This window comes from Kryptolebias marmoratus, linkage group LG18 (assembly GCF_001649575.2).
Source record: "Kryptolebias marmoratus isolate JLee-2015 linkage group LG18, ASM164957v2, whole genome shotgun sequence".
Lineage (NCBI taxonomy): Eukaryota > Metazoa > Chordata > Actinopteri > Cyprinodontiformes > Rivulidae > Kryptolebias > Kryptolebias marmoratus.
The window spans coordinates 7890341-7902154 of NC_051447.1; the positions used below are offsets into that span (position 1 = coordinate 7890341).

The window sequence follows — 11814 nt, forward strand, 5'->3', positions numbered from 1 at the left end:
CCCCCCCCCCCCCTCCTTTTTCAGATGTTTACCCTTTCCTCCTCCATACCTCTTTCAGCCCATCTGGTTGATGTTAAAACCACAACTTGGCTAAAAAGAAGTCAAGTTTGACTTTGAATTTATCTTTGTAAAACTGAGTATTCTTTCTGAATTGGATGGTTTAATTCATTTTTTAACAAATTATTTTGGGGGCAAAGTGTTTAGTGAATTTTATTCTGTTGATGCAGATCAAGGTTTTAGGTCTCAAAGTGTTTTTATGGCAAGAATATATTTTATCGTAGATTTCCTCTAAATGTTTTTCCTGTAGAGCGGATGCAGTGTCAGGTGAAAGTCTGTGGGAAAACACTCATGTTTGGGTAAAGTTCTGACAGTCCAACGTTCATGCAGTGATTATGACCAGGTGTGCTGAACCGAGACAGAGCTCCTCTTTGTTTTCATTCAGTTAATAGATTTTAACACTATTCTTTTAGATTCTCTCTCTTTACCGTTTTGTCACCCTTACGCGATTGCTTTTGACTGTATGAGGGAGTTTACTCCTGATGTTTTGTAAACGCGATGCACAAACTTGTCCTGATGGAGATGATCTCGGCCAACATCTCTGTGACAGTCTGGTCCAAACAAGTTACCCAGAGCAGGAAAAAAAAAAAACCCAAAACAAAACTGGGTTTGTTTGAGCTGTTTTCAGGAAAGAATCCACGTGTGACGTCTCTGGGTGTATTTACAGGAGCAGCAGGCTGTATGTGATGGAATCAAAACAAACTGTGAGGAACAATGGAGGCTTATGTCACAGAGGAAAACAAAGGATATTTGTAGATCTGATTATACAAATATTAATATTTGCCAGAAAGATCAGTTATTCAGTTTTTTGTCTTCCATTATTTGCTCGAAGACAGTACATTATAACATTAAAACACTGGCCTCATTTTTCTATGCACAAGGATTTTTTTGAATGTCAGGATTGTTGGGGGATGTAGTTTGGAGTAGAAGGAAGAAGGTCAAAAAAGGTCAGCGGGGATGTCCGTGCCAGGCATTAACGCAGAGTTTTCAGGAGACTAACCTGCTCGGGAATGTTTGTCGAGTGCAGGCTCACTCCTCCACTCACCCCGGGTCACTTAAACTGTCATTATTCATAACTATGCCATACAGACACTTGTTTGCAGGGCTGAAGTGGTGGGCTCTTATCTGTGGGCATCTCTCTTAAGGTTTAGATCGGGAAAAATTCTTCACGGATGACCTGATCATCTGAGCAAATGGAAATGTCTCAGTGTGACATTTTAAGGGAGCCTTGTTTTATCAGCCTGAGAAATAAACAAGTCATTTTATGTTGAATGCTTGTGCCATCTTCTGATGCAAGATAAGCCCTCATTCGATTTTAGGTTTTTTGTTTTTTTTCCCAAGAAATGTGCCGAAAATAGCCGTAATGACTTGCATGTGGGTTAAGAGCCTCTGTACAGGGCTGAAGGGCATTTCTCGTGAAACTAATAAAAACAATTTAGACATGGCTTTTATCAGAAAAAGGCCTTAATGTCTCTTTTATTTTAATAAGTTTTCATCTTGTTTCTGTCCTTGTATCCTTTTGTTTATTAAAGATCTTCAGCATTCACATGGCAGTAATATTTCAATTTTCTACCCCCCCAAAAAAATCCCTGTAGGTTTATTTTATTTAAGATAGCTGACTAAATTCAGTTTTTATCCTTGTGAGACTAAATAATAGATTTCCATGAAATCACGGAAATACTCCAGGTAAAAATGTCGGCAGGATTCGCATCTGTGGTCCTCCTTAACTTTGAATCCCCAGAGGATCTTTGAAGTTGAATGGAAAAGCAGGTTGAGTTTTCAGTTATTGGTCAGTATTTTAATCTTTTTTTTTCCTCCATAATATTTCAGATTTGGAGTTTTTTTAGGCTTTTTTTAAAACGAGGAAATGAAGTGCTTAAGCCTCGTTGTTTTAACAACAAACCTCAGCTCACATATTGGTTTAATTACTCTCCTAATGCTCATTTCTTACCCCACAGGGTGCGACACTGTGACCCCAGAGAGGGAGGAAATGAAGCAGAGCTTGTAGTCCCCCCCCTCCTCCTTTCTTCTGCACCATGGGATATTAGAACAAGTAGAGACTCTGTTGTCAGTTCTTGGCTCTCTGCGTACTGTATACTGTCTCCTTTAAACCACATTTTGTTGGAAATGATAAGTGGTTAGTAGTAGCGGAGAGACGTGTGTTGAGTGGTTGTGGGGGTTCTGTACGACTTTGTTATGGAAGTTTGAGATGCCGAGCATGCCAGCACTACAAGGCCTGAGACCCCTGGGAGAATAGTGCTGTTATTCCTGATAGGAGCGTCCATTACTGCCCGAGCGCAGGAAATAAGGGATCCTGGGTAATAAGTTCTGAAGATCACTTTGTTTTTGGTCTCTGAGGCAGCCAATTTGTTGCTGCACGGACTGCAGGGTTAATTTGATGCAAAAGTCATTTGAGGAGGAAGAATGGGACCTTATGCCATTCTGTAACAGGATTTGTGCTAATGCACTGATCTTATTTTTCTTTTTAATGGAAAATTATACATGCTTGCTTTTTTCATTCTATTTGTACTTGTGCTTTTGTGTAGTAAACTGTTTAAAATCCTCAAGTTCAGAACTGGCTCAGAAGGTTTGTAAAATGTTTTTATTTTTTGAGGCTTTGCTTTTTCCTGCACTTGATGATCGCAGTTCCTAGGACACGATGTGACCAATTTGCTCATTATTTGACCTACTTGCAGGAAGTGGCTCGTCTTTCCTGTTTTGCATCACATGTAGTGGGTGAAAACATCCCTGTGACCCAGTTCCAGTCTGAATCTCACAGTCAACCTTGAGACCTCATGCGTGGATACTGTCATTGACTGAGTGGTGTGTAGGCTGAGGAGTTTAGATATACATGTCAGGATGTTGTGGGCAGAGCTGTAATTGTTGTTGCGGTTTTAGGTTTTTAATTAGAGCAGCTGATGAAGTAGTTTCACCACGTTGTCATTTTAGAAGCTTTTGTTAAGTTTTAAGTCCTTCTAATTATCCTCTGAGACTTTTTGCTTAGAAGTTTTAAGAGTTTTTTTTTTTAAAGCACTAATAGATTTGTCGTACTTCAAAGTTTTGTAAGCTCTCCACTCTATTTAATCTTAAACTAATCATCTAACTCATGATTCATCTGGCAAATAAAGCCTGCATAGTTGCCAGTTAAAAATCGACTCTTTGCATTTTTTAATGCCTTTTAACTCTGGACAAATCTTTAATGGATTATTTTCTCTTTACCCGTGTTCGTTTATCCCTTTTTTAAAACCCATCTCCTTATTTTCTTTTCAGATTTATCTAGCAGAAGATGATGTCGGACGCCAGCGAGATGTTGGCAGCAGCTTTAGAGCAAATGGATGGGATCATTGCAGGTAATCACACTGAACACTTGGACCATTAGGAGCTCTTATTTAGTGGGCATCGCATGCCATGAGGTCTGGTCACATCTGGAAATCATTAAATTGGAAGCAGGGAAGTGAACTGTAACACTGTCCTCTTCTTTTATACCTGCACTTTTAATGCTATCGCTTTCTAAATTAAAAAAAAAAAGTTTTGAATACATCTGAAGCTCTGGATCTTTTTGCCTCCAGCTCATGAGAATTTCCGTAGTTTCCGCATTGATGGAAGCTAATGATTATTCAAGCTTTAACATAAAGTTGTGCTTGGGCGCTTTTGGCTGTGCTCTTTATGATTGTGCTGCTGTAGATGAGCAGACCAGGCTTCAGTTATAGAGTCCCCACTTTTTCCGCTGATGTATGTAATTATAGCACTGACCTTTCCAATGGGAGTGAGGCGGGTGATCACATGACACCCACCAGTCTCTGCCCCGTTTCCTCAGAAACCGCAGCCATCATCAAGCCCCGCTCCTTCACTGCTGCCATGATTGTCTGGGTATTTCTGTATTTATTTATTATTAAGCTGCTTTATTAACGTGGAACATCTTCATTATAGCTGACATTTAGGATGGATGCTAGATGGTATGGAGTAGTACATGATGAGAACATCGTGTATTCTAGTGATTCAAGGAGGGAATTTAAATATGGTTTCCATAGTTAAGGACATTTAATTGTCCTTATTTGTTTATACTGTTTAATGGCCATTCAGTATGTTTAGAGAAACGAGCGTTTAAGTGGAGAGAATAATAATTGATTATTAATATTAACTGATGTTTTGTTGTTGTTCTTGAAATGGTTGCTCAAGTATGAGTAAAAATAACCTCAAAATAAAGCAACAGTTTTGTTGCTTTTATGTTCATTTAATGTGAATAAAGACGGGAAAAGTGAAATGACAATAAAGGGAAAAAATGCACAAAAATATCTTTTCTTGAGGCAGGTTTTGTCTTTTCCACTGATGCAATTTAAGAGAAATGAAGCCCCTTTTAGGAATCTCATCTGACCTAATTTTTGACTGTAAACTTTGCCATTTAATCAAGAATAAAAAAAAAAGATAAAATGTTTGCCTTACTGAAGCTTAAACATGGGCCTGGGTAGAGAATGCATCATAATTTGATTGTTTAAGTGCAAAGCTTTTAAAAAATTACTAACCCAAAAGGTTAAAACTAAAAATGAAGGTACACAAACATTAAATTAGACTAAGAAAAAATATGTAAATAAATAAACAGAAATAGGTATAGTGGTAATTTTGATTTCTTTAGAAGAACAGAAGAGTATTCTTACAAGCAGCATGTGCAGAATTTCTGTATGCTTCTGTGTATTTAAATAAATAAAACATCCTGCTTCACAATCACTGAGACATTTAAAGAAAACCCATACACATGACAAAAAGCACCCCACAGCTTTTTTTTTTCTTCCCTTTCTGCATATAAAAAGGTTTTTATGTACACGAGACAGCAAATCTTGAAATCATAAGCAACAAGCTGCTGAAAACATGCAGTTTGAGCGTTTCTTCCATTTTTGTTCCCTTCCCACAGAATAAAACTAAGTGTGGTCTGGGTCATAAATCCTTTTTTCAAATTATAGCATGCCATTTAGGGTGTGGGAATCAAATTCATTTGATTCTTATTTAGGGTTCCACATCAGTTTCATTGCGTCTTGTACCATTATAGCTTCAGCTTTCTATGCTTATAAAATAATCCGATGTGACTCTGAAGCCAGTATCTCTCCGGGCTGCGGCTGTTGGCATCTAGTTGGTGATCGGCATTTCACAAGGGAGTCTCCAAAATGCAGTTTTGTGAGCCGTGCACCCAAAAGTAGGCCATGGGTTTTCAAATGTTGGCTCTGCAAAATTATGCTTCGGTGCTCGCTGGGCAGCTCACTGGTCGCAGACACTCAGAATTCAGTGAGCCTGAAACTGAAGATTTGTATATTTTCTGACAATTGTGTGACTAACTAGTCTCTCAGTCACAGCCCAGTGACACACTGGCTTTAACTCCGCTCTCTGCTCCTCCCAAGGCTCCAAGGCCATTGATTACTCCAATGGACTGTTTGACTGCCAGTCGCCTACGTCACCTTTTCTGGGCGGCTTTCGAGTGCTGCACCTTCTGGAGGACTTGCGAGCAGCGCTGGAGCTGATGGACAACGAGGAAAGGGACAACCTGCGCTGCCAGATCCCCGATTCCACCGCAGAAGGATTGGCAGAGTGGCTGCATGGACGGACGGTAAAAAAGGCATCTATAGGAGGCTTTTTTGCCTCTTTGGTGAATTGAAAACTTCTTATTTGTTACGTTTAATTTATTGTTTATTTTAGGATTCCAACAATAAATCTTTGCCGTTTTGCTGCTGTTGGTACTTTTAGATTCTGTTAACAAATTAGTTTTTGTTGATTTATTCCAAATAAGATTTTGATGCTTTTATGTACATCTCAACCATTTATACTAATTTCTGTTGTTAAAGCAGTTTGGTTCTCTTCAGAAATTTGTGTACTTCTTGTAACTAGTAACAGCAGTCTGATATTTATTTTGAACTAACACAAATCATATGTTACACACTTCGACAGAGCAGTAAGTTAAAAATATACACTATATTGCCGAAAGTATTCAGTCACCCATTCAGATTATTTAATTCATGTGTTCCAATCAAAATCAAGCCCCTCTGTATGCACTTTTTTTTCAAATATTTGTGAAAGAATAGATCAGGGGGAGCCATATTTTAGGAGTTGATCTCAGCTACTTAGTTCCAGTGAAAGGAACTCTTAATGCTTCAGCGTACCAAGACATTTTGGACAATTTTATGCTCCCAACTTTGTTAGAACAGTTTGGGGATGGTCTCTTCCTGTTCCTACATGACTGAGAACCAGTGCACAAAGCAAGGTCCATAAAGATATGGATGAGTGAGTTTGCTGTGGAAGAATCTGACTGAGTCCTGACCTCAACCTGATAGAACACCTTTGGGATGAATTAGAGCAGAGACTGGAAGCCAGGTCTTTTTGTCCAACATCAGTGTCTGATCTCACAAATGAGCTTCTGGAAAGATGGTCAAAAGTTCAAGTTCATTTCAGTTCAATTCAGCTGCTTTTAAAATACACATGCTACAGAAAAGTGTCTGATCCATGTATGAATAGATGCAGATGGGACATTTCTTTGCAGCTGAAGTCTGAATGAAAAAATCTGTTCCTTACAGCTTGAAGATGTAGCCTGTTATAATTATCCTCTGTTCTGGTTTTCATCTCTCATCATATTTTCTTGCCTGACTTTGTTTACTGTAAAAGTCATGAAGTGCTGTATGAATGATAGTTTCTGTAGGAGTCTCACTGCAGATATTTTCCATCCTTTAAACTCATTGTGACTCAGAGGCTCATGTTCCTCCCTCCTCATTGCCCTGTCCATTTGAGAGAAGGGTTTGCTTTTAAAATCACTTTAGTGTGAGATCACTACTGACCTTCATATACTTTATATGAAAAAAATCAGTTGGACAAGATAAAACCTTTTTATAGTGCAGCTTTGCTGAAAATAAACTAGTTTAGAAGGTATATGGACACAGTGACATCATTTTTATTTTAAACAGTTAATGTTGACATGAAAGGGGCAATGTCATGAAGATTGGTCAAAGTTCACAAAGTAAACAAAAGTCACACAATTCTTTTTCATGTTTTATTGATTAAAGTGACCTTTTAAATTAAAAAAAATTGTAAGCGTAATTTATGAACGTCTGCCAAACTTACATTTATTTACCTACGAAAACAGCCAAAGAGACTGAAAATAGGTCAACAATGGTGACATCCATGGAAAGCCGTTTGGAAACAATGTTTTTTTTTCTTTTTTTAATGGTGGAGTCAATTATCTTAACCTTTTCTTGAAGACTAAACTGAAAGCGGAATCAAACAAGCAGCACTGAAGGCAGCCACTGTAAAGGCAAAGCAGAACATTAAAATACATCTTATTTGCAGTTCTTCGGTTTCAGACTCGAGGATATATGCGTCTTGTCAGTTTCTCTGAACCTGTAAAAATGGAAACCTATGCAAAGTAAGTCTAATTCCTAAAGCAATTAATGTAATAGTTTTTAACCCACCACCTAGAATTAGAACAGTCTGCGCTGCTTGATTGCTCCGTTTTAAGCCCATTGTAGTGATGCACAGATGCAAATATTACAAAATAATCCTATTCAGTTAATTATGGACCTCCTTGTGTATTTCAATCCAACAGCTGAAGACCTTCTCCCTGTTTGTTCATGGGGTTTTATGTAAAAAAAAAAAAATTCAAAATGCAGCAAATTCATCTTTTTCTTCTTTTAACACAAATTATTGCATCTTGTTTTTCCCTCAGACGAACCTCCACAGCTCAGAGGGGGTCTACCAAGAACGTCTTTCGCGACTGGAGAGTGACAAAGAGTGTCTCATTCTTCAGGTTTGTGAACAAGCATCTGCAAAACAAAACAATTGTTCTTAAATGTGCAATTAAGTACAAAGTCCTCTTATTTGCTCTGAAAAGAAGGTTCTTTTTCAGCTTTCTTTGTTCAGATGAACAAATTATTAGGTGTCAGTCCAGATTTAAAGACATATTTTCACCTCAGTGCTTTTGTTCCCTGGATTTAGTGATTTAGTGGGAACATTTTTCACCAAATGGCTTTGCTTTTCTTCTGTTCAAGATGTCACTCTAACTTATTATTAATGTGTGATGCACTTGAATTCTCTTCTAGTTTAAAGTTCTTGATGTAGCCCTAAAATTTCCCTGTCTTTCTGGAGTTGGATGATGAAAATCAGTCAGACTAATGGTGATAATTTGTAGTTTTCAGGGAGCAAAATGCAAGACTAATTGTGAAGGCACAAAAACTGATGAGTCCAGGGTTTTTTAGATAAAATATCTCTGTCCAAAACACCTAATTTTTACTTTGATTTAGGCAAAATAAAGTGTCCGATATCCTTGACAAAGGCTAGACAGCTTTTTATTTCTTGTTAATTTCAAGTAACAGCTGCTAGTTACAACTGCATGTTTATTTTAAATGTATGAAAACTGTTCATTTCATCCAAAGATGCAGATTTAGGTTCATAGGAACATTTTCTCAAAATGTTTTCTCACAGTTTTATTAACTTTGAAACGTGCTTATGAAAGTTGTCATGGTTGTGCAGGTAAGCGTGTTAACGGACCAGGTGGAGGTGCAAGGTGAGAAGATTCGGGATTTGGACAAAAGTCTGGAGCATCATCGCGAGAAGCTGAATGCTGCCGAGGAGCTGCTCCAACAGGTAAGGCCTCTGCCAGAATAAAGTTGGCAACTTTGGTTCTGCAGTTTTAGAATTTTAGACGATTGGGATTTGCAAAATTGTCTACTTTCCGGTGCTACTTTACTGACAGACCGTACTGATCCTCAGGAGCTGTTAAACCGGACAGCACTGGAGACCCAGAAGCTGGAGCTGATGACCGAGTTGTCGAGCCTGAAGCTCAAACTAACTGCTTTGGAGAGGGATCACAGGGGAAAAGAGGTAGACCCTGCTCCTCAAAACGAACTCTGTCACAGGCTGTTAAATAAAGCAGATAGTTCAGTTCTCAGCTGCACCTGGACCAGGACTCCTGGCAGCCACTCAGTCATTGTTTTTAAGGTCACAAAGGTCTGTTTCACTCAGCTGGAGGCCTCAGATCTGTCATGTGATGCTGGTTGAACTTTTTTAAGGGTTATATAAGAGGCCTGAACTCCCCCTTTGCTCCACCAGCCAGCAGCTGTTCCCTGCCAGAATACCCCCACTCTTGAAGAAATAGTTTCCACGCTAAAGGATATAGTTTCCATACTCTTTAGACCAGCTAAGGCAGAATATGTCGTTACCAGACTCTAAAAGCATAAAAGGAGTAAGATTTTTTTTTTTTACTCAACTGGAAATATTTGTTTTTCCATTAGGGTTTTAAAGGAAACAGAATATTTTTTGTTTGTTTTTTTTATCATTAGTGCACATTTTATCAGAAAAATTGTGGTAAGCCATCTCACTTTGGTGTGTTTTTAATTATGGAGATCACCGAACAGTTTATTTTTATTCTCTCCCTGTTCAGGTCACTGACAGTTTGTTTTTTTTTAACACCCTAAAGCTAGTATGTATAAAATCACACACTGATGAGCCGTAAGCTGATGATCAGTGACAGGTAAAGTGAATAACACCTTGTTAGGATGGCAGCAGTGAGATATTTTAGGCAGCAAGTAAACAGTTTGGATTTGATGGGGGGGAAGCAGGAAACAAATAAACAAGTATAAAGATTTAAGTGACTTTCACAAGGGCCACATTATAACACCTAGTTGTTAAATAAACAAACAAGTGGCTAACTTACTGACTGTTTCTGATTTGGCCTAAAAGCAAAAAGCCCTATCCAGTATAAAATAATGATGAACTACTGTCGTAAACCATTCTACAGTATGCATTGGGTCTTGTAATGTGCATTTTTTTCTACGTAATGGCCTGTTTTCATACCTCTGTTCATTGTTTGCTTATAAAATGAACAGAACTCCTGTTTAAATACTAGTTGCACAAAAACAGTGAATAAAACTATTACTCTTTCCTAAATATTGATGACACATTGGATTAAAGGTTTAAAGTATCTGCGATCAACCATTCATAGCAATGAGCAGTGAAGAAGAGAGCGCAGGCAGAGTGGATGGAGACGAGTGTCAGAGGTGATTTGTGACAGGAGGATGGCTGCAAGAGAGAAAGAAAAGGTTAGGTTGCAACAGTTAAAGTTAAAGATGATTTGGATACATCCACAAAAGGACAGGAGAAATATTGGGCAAAGATTCTTAAATATGAAGCTGCCAGGGAGGAAGAACAGAGGAAGACCATGGAGAAGGTTCATGGATGTAGCGAGGGAGGGTTGGTGTGACAGAGGAGGGGGCTGGGATGGAGGTAGATGATCCAGTGTGGTGACCCTTAAAGACTACTAAAAGTCCTCTCTGAGTTGGATGATTAGTTCATTTTTCCTCCTCAGGGTTTATACCAGGAAGTAACAGACCTGCGGTTCAGGATGACCGACATAGAGAATGAACGACTGCTGAGTGAGAAGAAACTCCGAGCTACCAAAGTGAGTGTGTTAACACCCAGTGAGCATCCATTCACTGTAACATGGGACCTGAAACGCATCTTTATTACTTCTCCAGCCTCATTATCTTGGCTTATTTTTTTTCTCTCCTTGATAATTTTATTTGGCCCCTGATTTCTCTTTTCTGTGATTTTTAACATCTTTTTTGCGACATGCTTACTTCTCAAGCGTTTAAAGTGGATCTCAGAGCGCTTCACTGGAGACGAGGTGAAAGTCTAATCTTCAGCCTGCTCTCTTCTTCTTTCTGGCTGTTAAGGTCCTCTAAAACAGCTCCTCCTTCACTGCTGCACACTGCTTTCCTGACTTTCACCACATTTTCTTGTAAGTGCTTTTACCAATGCTGCTCACGCCTTATCTGTTTACACTTGTATGAAATAACTCACAAACAGCGTCATATTTGCTTGAGTCAAAGTCGCTTTATTCCAGTTATAAGGCAGTATTTGTAGTTAATTGGTATAGATTAAAACAAGTTTAGCAATTCTTTAAACAATAATAATACAAATTGTGTGACAGCTGTGTTTTTTTTTTTGGTGGGGGGGGGGTATCCACTGTTTTGCATGTAGATTATTTTGCCAAGTGTGTGTTTAATGATTGACACAAACTCAAACACTGGAGACATGGTGTGTTGCATAAAAGAAAGAAAGTAAATTCACCTATTTACTAACCAGTGCACTTATTAAATTTAATTATTTTATCATTTAATTAACCAAGCTGTTTTGGTTATAATCAATATTTTAAAACACCTTAAAATTTAATAGAAGATTTCAAAACAAAAGGAAGGGTAATACAGTCCTGCTCAACATTATTGGCACCCCTTCATGATTTGCATAGCTGAGTGAATATCTTCAGAAATAAATGGAAATGTTCAAAACTTATATCAGCAGAATCTTTCAATTTCAGGTCCAAAGTAATTTAACAAAGACAATTACCTTTTCAACTTAAATATTTTAATTCCAAAGGACAAAACAGAAAACCAGCATGTGCACTAATATTGACACCCCTCTTTAATATTTGGTTGCACAGCCTTTGGCAGCAATGACGGCCTCCAAACGTTTCTTATATTCATCTATAAGCTTCTTGCACTTCTCGGGTGGCATTTTCTCCCACACTTCTTTTGCAATATGCTCAAGCTCTTGTACATTTGCAGGGTTCCTTTCGCCAATGGCAGATTTCAGCTCCACCCAAAGATTTTCAATTGGATTGAGATCAGGACTCATTGCTGGCCATTTTAAAACAGTCCATTTTTTCCCTTTCAACCAGGCCTGTGTGCTTTGGGTCGTTGTCTTGCTGGAGGACCCAGGATCTTCGCC

At 38.4% G+C, this 11814-nt stretch overlaps 1 protein-coding gene across 1 annotated transcript in view; it reads left to right on the plus strand.

Annotated features, from left to right (window-relative positions):
* Positions 1-11814, plus strand: part of ppfibp1a (PPFIA binding protein 1a) — a 29198-nt gene that overhangs the window by 5126 nt on the left and 12258 nt on the right. Inside the window, exons 2-7 of the mRNA XM_017411612.3 lie at positions 3328-3407; positions 5448-5653; positions 7757-7837; positions 8560-8673; positions 8800-8910; positions 10394-10486. Coding sequence (XP_017267101.1) covers positions 3344-3407; positions 5448-5653; positions 7757-7837; positions 8560-8673; positions 8800-8910; positions 10394-10486 — 669 coding nt within the window. The 5' untranslated portion in view covers positions 3328-3343. The remainder of the gene's footprint in view (positions 1-3327; positions 3408-5447; positions 5654-7756; positions 7838-8559; positions 8674-8799; positions 8911-10393; positions 10487-11814) is intronic.